The sequence below is a fragment of the Bos mutus genome, chromosome 7 (assembly GCF_027580195.1).
Source record: "Bos mutus isolate GX-2022 chromosome 7, NWIPB_WYAK_1.1, whole genome shotgun sequence".
Classification (NCBI taxonomy): Eukaryota; Metazoa; Chordata; class Mammalia; order Artiodactyla; family Bovidae; genus Bos; species Bos mutus.
In genome coordinates, this window is record NC_091623.1 from 82,950,277 (window position 1) to 82,971,267 (window position 20,991).

General features: G+C 58.8%; 1 protein-coding gene across 1 annotated transcript; it reads left to right on the plus strand.

Annotated features, from left to right (window-relative positions):
- The first annotated feature begins 666 nt into the window (after window positions 1-666).
- HCN2 (hyperpolarization activated cyclic nucleotide gated potassium and sodium channel 2) lies at window positions 667-20,808 on the plus strand. The gene is given in 9 exon segments (XM_014477292.2): window positions 667-718; window positions 721-1,309; window positions 10,476-10,899; window positions 11,898-12,059; window positions 13,279-13,497; window positions 14,583-14,729; window positions 17,802-18,042; window positions 18,205-18,369; window positions 19,631-20,808. Coding segments are annotated over 9 exon segments (2,706 nt in total). The 3' UTR covers window positions 20,338-20,808.
- Window positions 20,809-20,991: the final 183 nt, after the last annotated feature.

Consider the following 20,991-nt stretch of genomic DNA (forward strand, 5'->3'; position numbering starts at 1 on the left):
TGGTGGTGAGGCAGGGCGGCCACCGTGGAACCCGGAGACTCCTGGCCTGACCGCTCTTTGCCCCTCCCCCTCCACAGATTCTTAAGGGTCCTTGTGGAGGGGCTCAAGTGACAAGGCAAGGAAGGGCTCTTGTGGCCTTTTATTATGGAAATTCTCAAACCTACAGAAAGGAGGGAGGCTGTCGCGGGGGCGGGTGGGGGGGCGGCTCCATTTCTCCGAGCCCCAGCGTCAGTGGTTCCCGCCCCGCTCTGCCCTCTGGAGAGAGGAGAACCGAAGCGCCAGGAGAAGGCCCCTCGCCAAGGTCGCGCGCCAAGGCCCCAGCTCCGCGGCTGGGCTCGGTGACCTTGGACGCGTCCTTCCGTTTCGCGGGCCTCAGTTTCCCCTTCTGGGACTCAGCTTGATCGGGTCTCCGAGGTCTTGAGCCACGTGACCTTGGACTGTCCCCGACCCGGCGGCCTCAGTTTCCCGGGCGCAGGACGGGGAGGGGCGCGCCGGGAGTGGGCGCGGGCAGAGGAGGGGCTCCCACCCCCGCCCCTCCCCCGCGACCGTGGCTCCGCCCCCCGCGGCTCCGCCCCGCCCTACCCCCGCCTTCCCCCCTCCCTTGGGCTCCGGCCGGCGGCGGCGGCGGCGGCGGCTCCGCTCCGCACTGCCCGGCGCCGCCTCGCCATGGACGCGCGCGGGGGCGGCGGGCGGCCCGGGGAGAGCCCGGGCGCGACCCCGCGCCGGGGCCGCCGCCGCCGCCGCCGCCCGCGGCCCCCCAACAGCAGCCGCCGCCGCCGCCACCACCCGCGCCCCCTCCGGGGCTCGGACCGGCGCCCCCTCAGCAGGCGCCCCGGACCGAGGCGGCGCCCCCGGAGGCAGCAGATGAGAGCGGCCCGCGGGCCCGGCTCCGCAGCCGAGACAGCTCTTGCGGCCGCCCGGGCACCCCGGGCGCCGCGAGCACGGCCAAGGGCAGCCCGAACGGCGAGTGCGGGCGCGGCGAGCCGCAGTGCAGCCCCGCGGGGTCCGAGGGCCCGGCGCGGGGTCCCAAGGTGTCGTTCTCGTGCCGCGGGGCAGCCCCGGGGCCCGGGCCGGGCTCGGGCGCCGGGCCCGGGCCGGCGGACGAGGCGGGCAGCGAGGAGGCGGGCCCGGCGGGGGAGTCGCGCGGCAGCCAGGCCAGCTTCATGCAGCGCCAGTTCGGCGCGCTCCTGCAGCCGGGCGTCAACAAGTTCTCGTTGCGGATGTTCGGCAGTCAGAAGGCCGTGGAGCGCGAGCAGGAGCGCGTTAAGTCAGCGGGGGCCTGGATCATCCACCCTTACAGCGACTTCAGGTACTGTCGCTCGGAGGGCCAGCTGGCCTGCGCGGAGGGGCACAACGAGCGGACGCGCGCGGAGGCCGTCCTGGGAGCGCTTTGGAAGGGCGGGGCGGTGCGCCCCACGGGTGACCTCGGGCCCCCCTCAGTGACCTCGGGAGAGTCTGGGACCCGCCCCAGAAGGACCTGGGCGTCAAAGGCGCCGCCCTTGGAGGGGCGCTGGGAGTTGCACGCAGGCTCGTGCCATGACCCTGGCGCGCCCCCTCCCACGCAACCTGACATTCTCCGCCCTTCGAGTGGGCGCACGTCACGGGCCGCAGGACCAGGGTCTGAGCGCAGAGGGGCGGAGAGGACGAATAGAGGGGAACGTGGGCGCCAGGGAGGCGGAGGAGCGGAAGGAAGGAGGAAGGAAGGGCGCCCAGGAAGGACGCGCCCCGTAGAGGCTGGCGGAGAAAGGGTTAAGCGGACACGCCGGATCCCACGGTCTCCACCTGCGCCCCACGCCGCAGAGAGGCGCGCCCCGGGTCCCTGGGCCTGGGTGTTGCGCGAGGAGTGGATGCTGAGCGTGCTGGTATCCCACGGCCGTGTCTTCTCAGCCTTATCAGCTCTGGAGGCCGGGTGGCGTGCCCAGGTGTCGGTGGTTGGGTTGTCGATGTGGAGCCGGCTGGTGCGTGGAAAGGCTCAGAGCGAGGCTGGAGCAGGGTCATGCCGCGTTTGTTTGCAGTTCCGTTCCTGGGCGTGCGCTGTGTGGCCTGCGAGTGAGAACGATGCCTGTCACTGCAGTCCGTGTGTGTGATCAAGAGCATGTGACTGCGGGGGACGGGGGTCCTGGGGGCGCGGGCCGAGCGCTCTGGGGGGTGTGTCTGCACGGCAGATCGCGGCTGTATGTTGGGGAGAGATGGTGTGTGTGTGTGTGTGAGATGATGTGTCCCTGACTGGAGTGTGTGAGCTAGGGTGCACAGGGTCTGTGTGCCCCACTCCGCTCGCCTACTGGCTGTGGCTCCCAGGGAGGATGCGGTTTCAGCACCACGGACAGCAGTCCGGAGGCCTGCGGGTCCTCTCCTTCCGCGGGTCTCCGGTCTCCCCTCTTCTGGAGTCGGAGGTCTTTTGCTCCTGGACCCCCAGAGCTGGGAAAGGGGGCTGCGGGACTCTCCCTTTCTCTGGACGGCTGGGGAAACGGAGGCCCAGGGACACAAGTCAGGGGTAGAGGCTGGAGGAAAGTCCATGATTCCAGCTCCTCACCCTTCAGACCCTCCTGGGAGGTGAGTGCAGCCTTGACTAGAGGTTTGGGTTTGGGGAGAGGCCAGGGGCAGAGGTCTCAGGGTCACGTTCTGATGGGGTGGCGGGGGGCGGTGGGGGGGCCTCTGGATGGTCCTGACCTGCCTGGGGGCTTTGCATCCTTCTGTAGATGGTTCTGGTCTGTGAAATGGGGATGGACTTGACTTCCAGGGCTCTCTGGCCCACCTGGTCCCCCTGTGAACCGGGGGCTAACACCAGCTGGCTGGAAAGCGATATGGGGACATGTGGGCACCGGGAGGTAGCTGCAGAAAGTAGTCATTCCCCTGTCCCCTCCAGCACGTCTGTTTGCAGCTTCCCCAGGGCAGTGGGTAGCCCAAGCTTCCTCTCAGCTGCAGAAGGGATGGTGGTGCTGGGAGAAGGAGCTGGATGTCCCCATCCTTCTGCCTGTCCCACACAGTCATTCGTGTGTCCCTGGGCAGATACATTGTAAACTGGGGGTGATCAATGGGGTGGGGGCGAGGGAAGGGGCATGTGTGGCCTGTAGCTGGGACAAGGTAAGCCAGTCAAGGTAAAAACCCTAAGATCCTGCCAAGTTGGAGTGCAGCTACCCCAAATTTACACACCAGGAGAGGGGCACAAAGAGGTAAATTCACTTGCCCAAAGCCACGCAGCTAGTCCCAAGCCAGGTAGAATGGGGATTCACGCCTAGGGAGGCTAGCCTCTGAATCCACACTTTGGATTGTCAGGCACGCTGGTTTCTGGCCATGTCCTGTCCAGGCCAAGAAGAAACAAGAGGAACAAAGGCATCCTGTGTTCATGGGTGTGTGTTAGTTTTAAGAACCATTCATAGAGCAGCAGGGAGGGTCCTTGGATCTGCTTGTCCACACTTGGCTCTGTCTGTGCTGATGACCTGATGGTGCAGACACTGTCCACGCTGGTGCCCAGGTGAGCCCTGGACACGACTGAGAAGGGAAATGAGGCTAAGAGGCCAAGGCTCCCACACCAGCCCCAGGACCACTTCCTTGAGCAACAACTTTGTTCAGGTTGACCTGGAACCTGTCTGGCACGGACGACAGGACAATTCACGTTTGATGAGCTGGAACAGCTGCAGCCATGCCTCACTCCAAGGACCACGAGGGCTTCCAGGGAGAGGGAGTGTCTGCAGAGGCCTCGGGGAGGAGGGCTCTTGAGGCAGGTGACCAGACCAAGGCTTGGAGAGAGGAGTACAAAGTCTGGAACAGGCTGCGGAGGGGCTGGGGAAGTCTGCAGTGAGGCCTGAAGTCCCTGTGTATAGCCTGGAGCCCTTCCCAGGCTTCCCTGCCTCAGTTTCCCCAAATTCAAGGTGTACCCCACTTCTCTTGATCCGATTTGTGTCTGCACCACCTGTGCACTTGGAAGTGGCCTTTTCCCCCTTGATACGCTTACCGGCCTTTCACACACTCCCCTACCATGGTTTCCTGGGGCCTGGCATGCAGGGGGGCCCAGGATGATTTGGGGAGCCCATTGAGGGGCCCATGTGGGTGCCAGGTGAGGCCGAGAGTCAGGTCATGAGCCCCATTTCCTGGCAGCTTAGGACCAGCCCCAACCCTTTCTGGCATGTCTTCACTTTTTCATGGGGCTGTGGGTAACCCTAGAGCTGGCGCCTGGATACAGTCTACGAGTGTCTGTGGGGTTGGGGAGGGGAAAAGCATGTTCCAGGAACAACAGGAAGCTCTCCCACTCTGGACCATCCACTCCTTCTGCCACTTTCTTCACCTCCTCGGATGGTGATCACTTGGGGATCAAGGCAGCTGTGGTTGAGTGGGGGCCTGGGCATGTCTGGGATGGGGGGCCAGTGGCCTTATCTCCCCAGAAAGAGTATGGGCGGTGGCTTCCCAGGGCCTTTCATCCTGTTTCCAAGTCTGTAAGCTCCTCTGAGTTCTGACCTGAGTCTCTCCTGCTGCTCAATGTTCCCAAATTGTGTGCCACCAGAAGGCCTGATTTTGCAGGGAAAAGAGAAGTGGGTCCCTTTCCTGGCCCTCAGCAGAGTTCAGACAAAGCCAGGTCCTGTGGATGCTGGCCTGTATCTGTGACACCCTAGGGGACCCCAAGAGCCTGGGGTGGTAGAGGACTGGCCTGAAGATCCAATAGGACTAGAGGCCTTCTCCTGCCCCAGATGGCCCTATGGATCAGCGGGAGATCAGGATGCGTCAGCTCATGAGAATAAGCCCTGAATTATCCCAGGGGTGGTGGGGGTGGGGTGGGGTGGGGAGGGGAGGCAAGACAGGAATGGGGCTCAGAGCTTCCCTGGTTCTGAATCCAGCACTCAGAGTTGGGGGCAGTGGACATACCCATTTCCCAGGTGGAAGACCTATGGCCCAGGCCCACCCAGCAGGTAGGAAGGGAGCTTCACTGTCCCTATAGGGGGTCGGGGCCCCCTGTCACTCTACGGGGTTCCTGCCTGAAGTTGGAGCTTCTGGACCTTGAATTCCCTGCTTTAGATTGTCACACACCTATGCCCTGTGTCCACATCCAGGGCCTGGGCATGACCTGGGGGCTCAGGGGGAATGCTGGGAGAGTTCACTTTATATAAGCTAGCTTCCTCTGCTACTCACTTGCTCAGGAAAAACCCTGCTTCACTTCCCCCAAACACAGTGAGCACAGGCCACCCCACCTCCTGCCTGAACACTACCCTCCACCCCTTCCTGGCAGGGATGTTTGTCCTTCTTACTTTAAACTCACTCTGGCCATGGCCCCCACAGCCCCACAGAGCCCGGCTCCCACACCTCTCATCGCTTTTCACCTCCCTTTATGCCCCTGCTCCAGCCCCAGACCTTCCAGCTGCCCAAAAGGCAAACTCTTTGCTGGCTGTTCCCTGGGCCCAGGGTGCAGTGCCCTGTACTTTGCCTAGCGGCCCTTCTCCATCTTCTGCCCACATGCCACTTCCTCTGAGAAGCCCTCCTGATTCATCCTGGCTAAAGCAGCCCCCCTGAAGCATCCCAGTCATTTTTCTGTCTGTGTGGAACATCCAGCTCCCCACCTGGGCTGGGGCCCCGAGGGACTGACAGGTTTGTCTGGTCACCACGTGTCCCCCTGGCCTGGCACCCAGTTGGCCCCACAGTCTGCCCTGTCTTGGGATCACCCAGGAATCCTCCCCCGGGGAGTCTCCCTTTCCAGATCACTGACACCTGCCTGGGATCTGTAACTCATGTCCAAGGGCTCAGGCCCTAATCCTCCACCACCCCACCCTCCACCCCTCCAGGCTCATCCTTAATTGCAGACCTCCAGCCCCTAATCCCCTGGGATTTGCCTGATCTGATCCATAATTCCTAGACTGCCTCCTGCCCAGTTCTTGGTTCTCCAACCTGGAACGGAGGGAGCTGCTGCCCTTGTTCACCGTGTCCATGGCCAGCAGCTTCAGGCTCCTGGGATGCCCCTACCGGCCCCTCTCCTGGTCCTGCCTGCCCGGTCCTGGAAGCACAGGCTGCTTGTCCAGTTTCCAGAGTTGAAGGGAGGGGCCTGGAGCACTGGAGATAGGAGGGTGATCACGTGGTCCCCAGCTCTGGTCCTGAGGTCTGACTGCCTGGCTTCTGTCACTTAACCGTTTCCAGCCTCGGTTTCTCCATCTGCACAAAGAAAGGCCGGAGAGCTGCTGGAGCAGGTGCTGGGCTCCCGGTGGGCCCCACTGACATCAGAACCACCTGGGAGAGGGTTCTGAGTGCTCCTGTTCACAGAGTGCTGGGGTCATTGTGCTGAGCCCCCCACTTCCTGCCCAGGAGCCCTGGCCTTGCTGTCTTTCAGGGCCCAGTTCCTATCTGGGCACAGGTGGGAACCAGGGTCTGAGTGTTTTCTCATGGGGTCTGTTTGTTCGGGAGGACTTCTCCGTACAGGGTTTAATTACCATCCCCAAAGACCCTGGGTAACTGAGGTAGCTGTGACCCCAGACCCTGAAGCCCTGACCTTGTCCTGGGAGCTCTTGGGGTCCTGGGGGGTTCCCTGGGTCCTGGTGGGAGGGGTCTCTGGGTCCCAAGGGTCCCTGGGTCCCGGGGAGTCTCTAGGTCCTGGGGGATGTCTCTGGGTCTCAGGGGTCTCTGAGTCCTGGGGATACTGGGAGGTATCTGGGTCCTGGGGGAGGTCTCTGAGTCCTGAGGAGTCTCTGGGTCCCAGGGGGGGTCCATGAGTTCTGGGGAGGACACCTCTGGGTCATGGGAGGGCATCTCTGGGTCTTTGGAGGTCTCTGAGATGGCCTACTGTAGGAGGGGCTGCCGGGATTGGGCAGATAAGGCATGGAGGCTCAGAAGAGAGTGATCAGCCCTGGGGCTGCACAGCCCAAGGGGGCGGGCAGGCCTGCCCAGGAGACGTGGAGGTACAGGGGAGGGGGACTTGGAACCTATACCCCAGGCCTCAGTCCCCTCCTCCTGCCCACCTCCAGGAGGACTGCGTTGGCTGAAAGGGATGAGGCTGAGACCCTGGGCAGCCAGGGATAGTTCTCAGTGACCAAGGGGCACTGGCCAGGGCTCAGGCCTGAAGGTGGAGTTCCTGGCAGTGTGGGCAGTAGACAGGACAGGCCCAGGGGTGGCAGGCTGGCTCTCAGGTCTCTGGCCCCGCATCCCAAGCCTGGGCCACCTCTCTGGTCTGTCAGTAGGGAAGTGTGGTGTCTGCCCACACCTGCCCCCCTACCCACACCCTGACCGCAGAACAAAAGGAGAGAATGTCTGTGATGTGTCACCTGGGGAGGAGAAGCACTTCTGCTTCTGGCCATTTAGACTTTCTGCCCCACCCTGGGGATTTCTAGGCCTCCCAATTTAGACTGTTTCTAACCCCCTCTCATGAGTTTCTGGGCTCTCTGGAGGTTTCTTCTTCACTGGCCTTTAGTTACTCTTTCCTACTTGCTTTGTCCTCAGGCATAAGCCCTTCAACCCCAAAACTGGGGCTGGGGGAGAAGGTCTCAATTCAGAAAGCGGGGGGGTTAGGAGCTTTGCTGTGGACATGCTGGGGGTGGAGGTAGGGAGCAGGCAGGTGAGGCCCCTCGGTCAGGTTGGGTCTTGGGTCCTGGGGGTCTCAAGGCTGAGTAGATGATGCAGATCAGAGGTCTGAGCCCTACATCTGCTCTAGATTTATGTAAAGAAGGCTTTGAACTTGGAGCAGTCCTTTGTTCTGCCCTTATCACTCACCCCAGATCATGTTGACACTTTCATCTCTAAAGGTCTCCATCTATCTCCACCCCAAGGTGGGTTTCCCAGCTGGAGTCCCCATGGCCACTGGGAGAAGCCCTCAGCACGTGTGGGTGGACAGGGCCAGGTGACCCTCAAAGCCTGCCTTTCCCTGGGCTCCTCCCAAACAGATAGAAGAAGAGACTGAGGTTCCCAGGGGCTGGAGGGACTTGCCAAGGTCACACTTGCCAGTGGGCAGAAGCCCAGACCTGGCTGTTGTCACCACTGTCTTGGACTTTGGGTCCTTTCCAGGCTTGGCTCTCACAGACCAGGCTGCTGTGAACATCTTGTTACAAATCACTTTTTAATTTTTTTCTCTTCCTCTTGGATGATTTCCTTGGGATCAGTTCCCCGAAGTGGAAGGCCTGGGTTACTGGGCAGGTGAGGTGCTATACTGCTGCTGCTGCTGCTGCTAAGTCGCTTCAGTCGTGTCCAACTCTGTGCGACCCCATAGACGGCAGCCCACCAGGCTTCCTCTTCCCTAACAGGGCTGCTCCCGAGAGAACCAACCCACAGTGTCTCCCAAATCAGGGTGCTCACTGTAGTCAGGTCAGCACTGCTGTTTATACCTTTCTGTTAGTTTTTGCTAATTTGGGAGAGTCCCTCCAGCCCCTGGGAACCTCAGTCTCTTTCTGTCTGAGGGAGGTCCAGGAAGTGGGAGGCTTTGAGGGTTCCCTAGCCCTGTCCTGCCTGCATACACTAGAATCTTCTCCAAGAGGACTTGGGGACTCTGGCCATCATGGGGAGGGCGCCTGGCCTACCAGATGGCCCAGGACACCCACCTCAGGGTGGGCGTCTCTCCCTGCACTGTGAGAGGCAAAATCAAACAAAGGACTCTGTTCTGAATTTTAGACCATCCTTTGTCTGAATCTTGACAGGGAATGTGGCCTCAGACCCCAATCTGGGGCATCCCTTCATCACTAAGATCCTGGTCCTCGGTGTTCTCTTGTATACATGTGTTAACATAAATACAACATAGCATTTGGCCTTTAACCATTTAAAAGCATACAGTCAAGTGACATTAAGTACATTCACAATGTTGCTCAATCACCACCTTTCATCCTTGCCAGAACATTTTCATCTTCCCAAACAGAAACTCCCTAGCCTCTGACAACCAGGAACCCACTCTCTGTGTCTGTGTATCTGCCTGTTCTGGACGTTTCCCATCAGTGGAATCACACCCCACGTGTCCTCCTGTGTCTGCTTCTCTCACTGAGTACCATGTTCTCAGGGTCCATCCACGTGGTAGCGAGTATCAGGGCTTCTCCCCTTTTTGTGGCTGAGTGATGCTCCCATGTGTGGAGGGAACACATTATGTTTATGTGTTCATCCACTGATGGATGCATGGATTGTTTCCAATTCTGGCCACTGTAAGTCGTGCCATGGTGGACACTGGTGTACAACAGTCTGTTTGAATACCTGCTTTCCATCCTTGGGTGTAGGTCCAGGACCCATGTGGAATTGCCAGGCCACATGGTAACTTTAACTTTCTGCAGCGCCGGACAGTTTTGCCTTGAGTAGTTTTGATTCCTGTTTGTTGCAGGGCTGGGCATCTTTCCATGTGGCCTTTGCTGCGTCCATCTGTCCTCACGGGTGAATGTTGAACTCAGGACACGGTGCCCGGCTGTTGATAGATTTATTCCTCAAATGACAGGCCGTTTCGAAAGAGCATAGCATTCCCAGGTGGAATTCTGGAATTGACCTCAGGCACACATTATCAGTCCTGGGTGTGTGGGTCTGGCAGCAGAAGCAACCAGTCATCCCACTTTTAGGCATATTTATCACATGAAACATCCAAGCCTGGCCAAGTTGGGTCACTCAGGTTCCTCTGTCGCCTGGCCCTATGCTCTGCCTGCCAGGCCTTCCTCTTCCTTTCTCCCTGCCCCTGGGGCACCCCAGCCTCTTCCCTGTCTCCAGCGCCTCCCCCCCCGCCCCCCACCCTGTACCCTGAGCGCTTTCAGAAATGGAGGGATAGCCAGTGACCCCTGCTCAACCTTCCGGTGCCCTACAGGGAAACCCAGTGGGGGTGGGGGTCCTGCACTCTGTCTGGCACCCATCCCATACCTGCAGCCACCACCCAGCCACCCAACACTCCTGGAGCCAATCCCCACCCCACCCCTCCAGCTTCTCCCTTGTCTCCTCCCTCCCTGCTCAGCCTTACTTCCTTTGGCATGCCAACCTTATGCCAGGCACATCGGACCTTTTTGGTCCCAGGAAACATTTAGTCAATTTTTTGAGTGGCTATTCTAGGTCTCTGACTTCTTCAAAGAAAGACGGTCAGGCTGGGCCTGTGAGAGGAACTGGGCTGGAGGAGTCCAGGCAGCAGTAGAGTGCAATCTGGGACGTGGGAGGGCTTCCTGGAGGCAAGGTCCACACTAGCCCTGCGTGCTAAGTCACTTTAGCCATTTCCGACTCTTTGCAACCCCACGGACTATAACCCTCCAGGCTCCTCGGTCCATGAGATTCTCCAGGCAAGAATACTGCCCTCCTCCAGGGGATCTTCCCAATCTAGGGATCGAACCTGTGTCTCTTACATCCCCTGCATTGGCAGGAAGGTTCTTTACCACTAGCGCCATCTGGGAAGCCCTCACCAACTATGACCCGGGGTGGGGGCAAATTGTCAGCTTCGCTGGAGTATGCGAGTTCTGGGCTGGTCTTCAATGGTACCTGCGTGCACAATGGGGCAGGCAGAAGCGCTCAGAGGAGGGCCCCACACAAAGGCAGAGTCGTGACCCACTGCACCTCGCCCCCAGGTTCTACTGGGACTTCACCATGCTGCTCTTCATGGTGGGAAACCTCATCATCATCCCCGTGGGCATCACCTTCTTCAAGGACGAGACCACGGCCCCATGGATTGTGTTCAATGTTGTCTCGGACACATTCTTCCTCATGGACCTGGTGCTGAACTTCCGCACGGGCATTGTGATCGAGGACAACACGGAGATCATCCTGGACCCCGAGAAGATCAAGAAGAAGTACCTGCGCACGTGGTTCGTGGTGGACTTCGTATCCTCCATCCCCGTGGACTACATCTTCCTCATCGTGGAGAAAGGCATCGACTCTGAGGTCTACAAGACGGCCCGCGCCCTGCGCATCGTGCGCTTCACCAAGATCCTCAGCCTGCTGCGCCTGCTCCGCTTGTCGCGCCTCATCCGCTACATCCATCAGTGGGAGGAGGTGAGTGGCTCTGCGTGGGCTCAGGGGCGGGGCCAAGGCCATGGGCGGGGTTTTGCGGGGCTGGTGGGCAGGGGCTGTGGGGCTGGGGCACAGAGGCAAGGGTGGGGTCAGTGGGGTCGTAATGGGCTGGAACTGGGCTGGGATGTAGGGGCAGGGTTGTGATGGGCGAGGAGGTGGTAATGGGTGAGGATGCCGTTGTGATGGGACCAGGCGATGGCTACAGGAGGCACCGGCAACAAAAAGGCCGGGCCATGATGGGAGACCCTTGGCGGGGGGTGCTGCAGGGTCCAGGGGCGTACTACAATGAGAAGACAGGCGGGATTAGACACACAAGAGTAGCGGTGTCATTGAGTACACCGAGCGGAGTTACAGGAGCTGCGGAGACGGGCCTGGGAAACACGGGTGGAACCTGGGCGGATTGGGGGCGGGGAGCTAGGGGCGTGGTCACAGGAGCCCCTACCTGCTGGGGAGTGGGTTCACAGAAAGCACTGCATGAATCCTTGACACATCTGCAGCCCTTCCTTCGTTCTGCCCTGTGAGAGGCAGACTTCACAGCCCTGTTGGCAATGGGGAAACTGAGGCCCCAAGAAGTGAAGTCATGACCCTCTCTCCCAAGTTCAGACCCACTTCTGGACTCAGTGTGACCTGACTTCTGCAACCCTCGGCCACCATACGGGCTCAGTCACCAGCACTTTCCAGGACGGCGACAGGCTGCCGGGGGGGTGTGGGTGGGGACTGGGTCACTGGAAGAGGCAGTGGTCCTCAGAGAGGACACTGGGTGGCTGGCCAGGCAGAGATTTGGTGCCTGGGTGGCAGGCTGGTAAGGGGCCATGTTCTCTAGTCTAGGGCACTTCATTACCTTGAGAGGCCTATGGGGAGTGGGGGCTACAAGGAGGCAAGGGCTGCCCCTCGTTGGGGACTGCGTCTTCCCACTGCTGGAGCATGAGTAACCATGGGTCTGCCGGACACTCACGTGAGCTGCCCTGCCTCGCCCCTAGATCTTCCACATGACCTACGACCTGGCGAGCGCCGTCATGCGCATCTGCAACCTCATCAGCATGATGCTGCTCCTCTGCCACTGGGATGGCTGCCTGCAGTTCCTGGTGCCCATGCTTCAGGACTTCCCACGCAACTGCTGGGTCTCCATCAACGGCATGGTGGTGAGCCCCGCGCTCGTGTCCCTCCTGCGTGCCTGGAGCACAGGGCACCTGAAACCCCCTCTGGTGGTGAGCGCTCCTCTGGGCTGCTGTCCCAGTTGGAGCCTTGCAGGTCCGGAACTATGGAGATCCTTCGCCGTTTGAGGGCAGTAGAGCTGCTTTTGTCCCCCTCTCCCCTCTAGAAATCACGTCATCTGCTTATTGTGTTTTGTGATCCATTCCACTCTTTTATTTGCACGCATGTGTGTGCATGCTGTTGCTTAGTCATGTCTCTTTTCGACCCCCTGGAGTGCAGCCCACCAGGCTTCTCTGTCCGTGAGATTCTCCACGCAAGAATACTGGAATGGGTTGCCATTTCCTCAAGGGGATTTTCCAAACCCAAGGATCGAACCCGCATCTCCTGCATTGGCAGGCAGACTCTTTCCCACTGAACCACCTGGGAAGCCCATTTTATTTGCACCCATGTGTTTAAATGACAATTTTATCATAGTCCTCAAATGGGAAAGTGGTATCATCGGTCTTGAGAAGTAAAAAATTGGGAGATTCAGGAGCACCTATTGCTTTCTGGCTGAGACTGTTAACAAGCCTTTCTCCCGCTGGGATGCATTTGGGGCACAGGGCAGGTGGGCATTGATGGGCGGGAGCAGTGGAGGGAAAACCCTTGGGCGCCCAGCCCAGCGCCTGGCACAGCTGCCTGGCTGAGGCAGCTCATTGTCTGGCCGGACACCCGGGCATGTGGTCCTGTTTCCTGAACGGGGCCTGCTGCCCCTCCCCTAGCTGGTTCAACTGAGGACTGGCAGGGGGTGGTGGGTTTCTTCCTGGTCCTGTCTGATGCCTCTTCCTCCCTGCCCCTCTGATCAGTTCAGTGTCCTCAGCTCACTGTCCCCAGGACTTCCCCATTCTTTGGCCTCAAAGACACTCATCAGAAGTTGTAAAGTGGTGAGGGCTCTTGAACACCCAGGGCTGGACTCTAGCTGCTCGGAGCCTGTTTCCCCAGGAATGAAGTGGGGAGGTGGCTTCATGCCAGCCCTCTGCTGAGTTGCTGTAACATGTGTACACATCACGTTGGCTGCCTGAATCTAGTTTCCCTTGGTTGACTCTGGACACAGGGAGCTGGATGCCTGGGGAAGGGTGGGCAGGCAGGGCCCTGGGGGGGGGGGGTTGTCAAGAGGCTCCCTGGGGACTGCGAGCCCCTGCCCACCACCCACCCTTGGACTTGCAGAACCACTCATGGAGCGAGCTCTACTCCTTCGCGCTGTTCAAGGCCATGAGCCACATGCTGTGCATCGGGTACGGGCGGCAGGCGCCAGAAAGCATGACGGACATCTGGCTGACCATGCTGAGCATGATCGTGGGTGCCACCTGCTACGCCATGTTCATTGGCCACGCCACCGCCCTCATCCAGTCGCTGGACTCCTCAAGGCGCCAGTACCAGGAGAAGGTCTGAGGGGGGAGGAACCCCCGAGGGTCTGGGGTCCACCCCATGTCCCTCCAGCTCCATGCGTTGTGCTCAGGATGGAGGCCAGAGGGGTAGAGGGGATGGGGACCTCAAAAGGATCTGTGGCTGTGATCAGGACTGAACATCCCCCCCCACTCCTTGGTGGGGGGAGCAGCTCACAGAAGGACAGTGAGAAAGCTCAGAGCCCTGAGGAAGAAGTCTAGAGGGGACACAGGGGCCAATGACGGGGAAAGGACAGGGCCAGGAGACCCCTTGGTGAGGGGTGTCTCTGGGCTGTCCCAGGAAGGGTGGGGGTGCTGGGGTTGCTCAAGGACACAAGGGAGGCCTCTGGGAAGCAAGGATGTCCTGGAACTTAGCCTCCCTGGGGCGAGGCCAATGTGGCCCCATAGACCAGCACTTCCTGGAGGTCAGCATCAGTCTTCTGCCTCAGTTTCCCCTCCCTCGGGCCAAGGATGGCCCAGTTCCCCAAACCCTGCCCCACCTGTCCCTGTACTGCTACCCCAGGGCTGGCCTTGGCCCAGCAGCTGCCGCACCCCCAGCAGTGGCCCAGCAGTCAGGTCGGCCGGGTCAGCTGGGCCTGGTGCCAGGCGCCCCGGCTGTCCGGAAGCCACCAGCCTCCCACCCAAACACGAGCTGGTGCCGCCACCCGCCCGCCGTCACGGGTTCCGCTGAGCTCAGGACAGCTGTGGCTGGGCGGGGCTAGGGCGGAAGCGGGGCCCGAGCTCCCCTGGGGGTGCCACCCTGGGGACAGTAGGGCCTGGCACCCCTGACTGGTGCCCTTGCCCCCAGCCCTGTTCAGGAGGGGCTGGGCTGGCGATTTCTAAAAAGATCATCGAGGAGGGGGCCACCAAAGGGTCAGGGGTGGTGGGAGGGGTTGCCAGAAGATATTCAGGACACAGGAGTTAACTTTTACTGCCAGGGTTAAAATTATCAGGGGCATTTTAGCCATTCATCTGAAATTCAGATTCCCTGAGTGTCCCATGTTGTCGTGGTCATAAGCTGAGGCCCGCTCAGGCTGGGGCTCTGGAGCGGACACTGCTGACCCGGGCCCCCCCATCCTGTTACAGTACAAGCAAGTGGAGCAGTACATGTCCTTCCACAAGCTGCCAGCCGACTTCCGCCAGAAGATCCACGACTACTACGAGCACCGCTACCAGGGCAAGATGTTCGACGAGGACAGCATCCTCGGCGAGCTCAACGGGCCCCTGAGGGAGGTAGGGGGTTCTGAGAGAAGTGAGCTCCTGGTGATCTGTATTTGATCTTTACTTAGACATTTACATCAAGTTAAACTGGCAAAACTGGATATAGGCAGAAGATAGCCATCTTCTGTCCTGTCCCTCCACCGGGTTCCTCCGGCTCTCCATCCGTTTTCTTACAAAACCATGGACGCCTGTGGGCCTCCAGGTGTCGGCACTCCCAGCGCCCCCTCTCTGAGCCCATCCTTCGCATTGAGGGAGGAGCTCGTGGCGCCCAGAGAGGCGAGGGAGGGGCACACCCTTCGATCCCTCTGAGGGTGACACAAGGGATGCCCTGGGAGCTGGTTCCCAAATGCTCAGTGAGAGGTGAGCCCCAAGGAGCTACACTCAGGTGCATTCTCTTCTTTTGGGAGAGTTTCCCTGTGATCAAGGGCTTGTGTTTCTGTGAATTGTCCGTAACTTTTGTTTTCCTTCGGAACTTTTGGCCTTTTTTAGAAAATTTTATTTTTAATTGAAGTATAGTTGATCCTCTGGGAAGATCCCCTGGAGGAGGTCACAGCAACCCACTCCAGTATACCTGCCTAGAGAATCCACAGAGGAGCCTGGTGGGCTACAGTCCATGGGGCTGCAAAGAGTCAGACACTACTGAAGCAACTTAGCACAGCACACAGTTGATTTATAATGCTGTGTCAGTTTCTGGTGTACAGCAATGACTCATCTATCTATACACACTCTTATAGATTCTTTTCCATTATGGTTTATTACAGGTTAAGAGCTTTCTGTGCTACATAGTAGGACCTTATCTATTTTACATATAATATCTGCTAATCCCAAACTCTGCAATTACCTACCCCTTTCCCCTCTGGTAACTGTTTTGTTTTTGGCCAAACCATGAGGCTGCCAGATGGTTCCTCAACTAAGAATCAACCCAAATCTGGGCCCTTGGCAGTGACAGCATCGAGTCCTAGTCACTGGACCTGCCAGGGAATTCCCTAAAAACCTGGAGGACTTTACCTCTTGGTGATGTAGATTTCCACCCCGTGACCATTTGTCTTTTTTGAGATTTTTTTCTGACATGGACCATTTTTAGTCATCCTTGAATTTATTACACTATTGCTTCTGTGTTACGTTTTGGTTTTCTGGCCAAAAGGTGTGTGGGATCTTGGCTTCCTAACCAGGGATTGAATCTGCTGCAGCCCTGCATCAGAAGGTGAAATCTTAACCACTGGACTGCCAGGGAAGTCCCACCATTTGTCTTTAAACCTTGCTGATTGTGGTTTCTCCCCCATGTGGAATTTTTATGCTGTATACATCAGGTGCTTTGTGTATGCTTGCTGTGTACAGCAGGTATTCCATGTACGCTTGCTGCATACTGCAGGTGCTCAAACCTGACTGCTGCACACAAGTCTTCAATATCTCCTCTCTGTGTATAGCAGGCATGCAGTACATGCTCACTCTACAAAGCAGGTACCTAACACCTGCCTGCTCTACACCTAGGTTTTAGAGAAATTCTCCTGTGTCTTCTTCCGATATGTGTGGTCCCCTGTTTTGCATGTGGACCCCTGATGCCTTTGGAATCTGTCCTGGAACTGGCGTGAGGAAGGGTCCAGGCTCTCCTGCTGTGGGGCTGCACCCTCAGGCTCTGGGTGAACCGCCCTCGTGCCTGGTCTGTTTCTGGACTTTTCATCTGGCCCACAGGCCTGTCTGCTTTGTGTGCACCAAACCCACACTGTTTGTGTCGCAAGTTTTCAGTGTGTTTTGGTGCCTTGGAGGCTGAGTCCTCTGCTCTTTCTTATTTTGGGCTAAGCTGGGTCTTTGTTGCTACACAGGCTTTTCTCTAGTTGCGGTGTGCAGGCTTCTCATTGTGGTAGCTTCTCTTGTTTCAGAGCACAGGCTCTACGGTGTGTAGGCTTCTCATTGCAGTGTCTTGTTTCCTGGACACAGGATCTAGAGTGTGCGGGCTTCAGTAGTTGCGGCACACAGGCTCAGTAGCTGCGGTTCCCGAGCTCTAGAGCACAGGCTCAGCAGTTGCGGTGCACTGGCTTAGCTGCTCCATGGCATGTGGGATCTTCCCCATCAGGGATCCAAGCTGTGGCTCCTGCATTGGCAGGCGGATTCTTTACCAACTGAGTCACCAGGAAAGCCCCCTCCTCTTCTTTGTCATGGGTTTCCTGATGTTTCTGCTTGTGTATTGAGTGAACAGCCCCGGTTGTTAAGAAGCGAGCCAGGCAGCATTTCCACAGGCTGTGCACTGTGGCCCTACCCAGGGAGAAAGGGTGTCTCCTGTGTCAAAGATGGTAAGTGGCATGTGTTCATGGCTCTTCTGTGCCTTTGGGGGGTTTCAGTACATCTTCATGTAGGGTTGGACGTGTCTTGTTAAACTCATGCCACGCCACCTCATATAGCTCTTTATCTGGGTGGATACAGGGTCTTCTCACGCATTGCATCTTCTTTGGAGTGGCTTTGTTTGTACAAAAAGCTGGGTTTTTCTCTTTATGGTAAGCACTCCTTCTTATTGAAATGTACCTTAGAGAAAAGTACCCCTCCTGTCATCAGGGCTCACCTGATGGACATTCTATCAAGTAAAATCTGCACGTAATCCCTACACAGATCAAACATGGAATCTTCCCATCCCCTGAAGCTTCTCCACCAAAGATAAATGGTACCCTGTCTTCTACACCATGCGTTTACTTTAAGGCTCTTGGTTTTCATGTTGTTTTTTAAAAATCACTTGCTATTTTGACTAACTTCCCTTGTTATAGTTTTCCATTGACTCTTTTGGGTTTTTCAGGCAGTCCTATTAATAGAAAGAGTAAAGAGATAATTTTACTTTTTCCTTTCCAGTTCTTATAATGCTGGAATGCTTTCCCATGTCTAACAGCATCGACCAGTGTTGCCAACACAGAGTTAAACAGTAGGGAATCTTTCCCTGATCCTGTCCTTGGCAAAACCTCCAGTGACTGCCTATTAAGACGCTGGTCTTTGGGCTGAAGTGTACAACTGCTTTCACAGACGGAGAGTTTGAGGTGCAACCTCCAAAAGGAGGATAAGATGGGGAAGCCTGACACTGTCCCCCTCCCACCCCCACAGGAGATCGTCAACTTCAACTGCCGGAAGCTGGTGGCCTCCATGCCACTGTTCGCCAATGCTGACCCCAACTTCGTCACGGCCATGCTGACCAAGCTCAAGTTTGAGGTCTTCCAGCCAGGCGACTACATCATCCGTGAGGGCACCATTGGCAAGAAGATGTACTTCATCCAACACGGCGTGGTCAGTGTGCTTACCAAGGGCAACAAGGAGATGAAGTTGTCTGATGGCTCCTACTTTGGGGGTGAGTGTTGGTGGGGAGCCAGAGGCCAGGGTGGCGAGCTTAGGGGCACAGGTGCAGCAGGAAGGACCCCAGATTGGGTGAGGGGAGCTGGGGTGCTCCGCTGGCTGGAAGTGCCCTGGGGGATGGCCCAGCAGTGAGGCCGCCGCCCCTGGCCACACGCAGAGATCTGCCTGCTGACGCGGGGCCGGCGCACGGCGAGCGTGCGGGCCGACACCTACTGCCGCCTCTACTCGCTGAGTGTGGACAACTTCAATGAGGTGCTGGAGGAGTACCCCATGATGAGGCGGGCCTTTGAGACAGTCGCCATTGACCGCCTGGATCGCATTGGTGAGTCGACACAGCGGTCAGCCTTAGTGGCCGCCCAGCAGGGACAGTCTGGGGGGTGGTGGTGCTATGGCCTAGCTGACCCTCAGGGCCTCTTCTCTGGTCTTGGGACCAGATTCCCCAACCCATTTTCTCCCTTGACTAAATACAGCCTGGGTTTCCCAAGGAAGAGGAAATTTCTGCTCAGCAGGCAAGTATTTGAGAACCTGCTGTGTGCCAGGAGGTGACAATGTGGCCCCTGAGGAGGATGTGGCAGCCACCCTCAGGCTTGTCACGGAGGAGAGGTGTAGGGGCAGGGAGCTTCCATGTGATTCCAAGTAGAGACCCAGATGAGTAGGTGTTACCAGTAGAAAGACAGAGGGCATGACCTGGAAGTGGACACAGCATGTGCCAAGGCCCTGAGGTGGGAAAGGGGCCTGGATTACCGGGAGTCAGGGAAGCTGGGACGAGGGAGGCTTGAGAGGGGTGGGCAGGCACAAGAGCCCTAGCTAGTGGTAGAAGGCATTTGGACTCAGAAGCAATAGGGAGCTATGGATGATTCCAGGCAGGGGAGGACCTGATCAGATGTGTATCCTATGAGGCTGTGTATATACAGGAGGATTCTGGGAGCCTGCCTGTGTGTGTGTTGGGGGGTGTCCTGGGGAACCGGGGAGAGGCAGTGGAAGGGGTAATCTCAGAAATGGCTGAGCACTAGCTGAAGACTAGATGCAGGAGTCAGGGAGGCCCTTGATACCGTGTGTGGGAACAGACACAATGAATGGCTGCAGGACCGAGAGAGGGTGTGGGGGGAGGAGAGCCAACAGAAAGAGGACTTCCCAGGATACAGAAAAAACACTCAGTATGTTTATAGACAACAAGCACATACAATGTAGCTCTATACAATAGGTGCTTAACATATGTACTATGTACAGTAAGTGCTCAACAGCAGCTTGCTACATATACCATAGACCTTCAGCATGCTGAAGGCAGCGCACAAGGCACGCCACGGGAATTCCTGACTGTGTACAAGCAGGAATTCCACATGTTAGCTACACATAAAGGTGCCTGCTTCCTGCTTTCTGTATACAGTAGGTGCACAATTTCAGCTTTCTATATGCAGCAGATACTGGAATCTGTTCACGCTGGCTGTGCAATCAGGGTCCAATACCTGCTTGCTGTGCACACCAGGCACTGGGACACTGGCCTATTGGTTGGACGAGGCGCCCAGGCATGCCTGCTGTGCAGAGGCTGGCACCTCTGACACTTCCCCCTGCCTCGCCCCCAGGCAAGAAGAACTCGATCCTGCTACACAAGGTGCAGCACGACCTCAACTCTGGCGTGTTTAACAACCAGGAGAACGCCATCATCCAGGAGATTGTCAAGTATGACCGCGAGATGGTGCAGCAGGCTGAGCTGGGCCAGCGTGTCGGCCTCTTCCCGCCACCACCGCCACCTCCACAGGGCACCTCAGCCATTGCCACGCTGCAGCAGGCCGTGGCCATGAGCTTCTGTCCACAAGTCGCACGCCCGCTTGTTGGGCCCCTGGCACTCGGCTCACCGCGCCTCGTGCGCCGCCTGCCCCCGGGGCCTGCACCCACTGTCGCCACTGCTGCCGCCTCACCCGGACCCGCCCCTGCAGCCAGTCCCCCTGGCGCGCCTGCCAGCCCCAGGGCACCGCGGACCTCGCCCTTCGGTGGCGCACCCGGCTCCCCTGCTGCGCCCCGCGCTGGGCCTGCGCTACCTGCGCGGCGCCTAAGCCGCGCCTCGCGCCCGCTGTCTGCCTCGCAGCCCTCGCTGCCCCACGGCGCACCCGGCCCTGCGGCCACGGCGCGACCGGCCAGCAGCTCCACGCCGCGCCTGGGGCCCACGCCCGCCACCCGGGTCGCGGCGCCCAGCCCGGACCGTAGGGACTCAGCCTCGCCCTCACCGGGCACCGCCGGCGGACCCGACCCGCTGGACTCCGCGCGCTCACGCCTTTCGTCCAACTTGTGACCCTCGCGCGCCGCCCCGAAATGGGGCGGGGCCGTCACCCAAACCAAAGCCATGCCATTGCGCAGCCCGGGCCGCCTGCCCCAGAAGCCATAGAGGAGATGTAGGTAGTTGTAGTCGGACGGGCGGCCCGGGCAGGTGGGAACAGCCCCCGCCGTGCCCCACCCCCCCATCGCCCTGCGCCCACCCACATTGCCCCTGCCCCCGGCAGCCGCGCACGGGCGAGGGGGCTCCCTTCACCTCGGTGCCTCAGTTCCCCCAACTGTGAAGGGGGGACGGGCTGGCCGCGGCCGAGGGGAGAGGGCCGGGGAGGCTGCCCGCGCCCGCCCTCTGACGAGGATTGGTTTTTAAGTGCAATACTTGGCCTGCCGGCTTCCCGCTGCCTCCGTTGCGCTCATGCAATAACCAGCCTAGTCCCTGTCCAGGCGCATCCACGGTGACCTCCCCGGAGCGGGCACACCCTTCTCCCTCCAGCGCCCCGGCGTGGGGGTGAGGCCGGGGGTCCCCGCCGTCGTGATGAATGTACTGACGAGCTGAGGCAGCAGCGCCCACCGCACCCCCCACGCCCCATTAACTCCCACACCCCCATTCCGCGCAATAAACGACAGCATTGGCGCCCAGCCTGCCGCGTCTGATTGCTCGGTGGGGACACAGAAC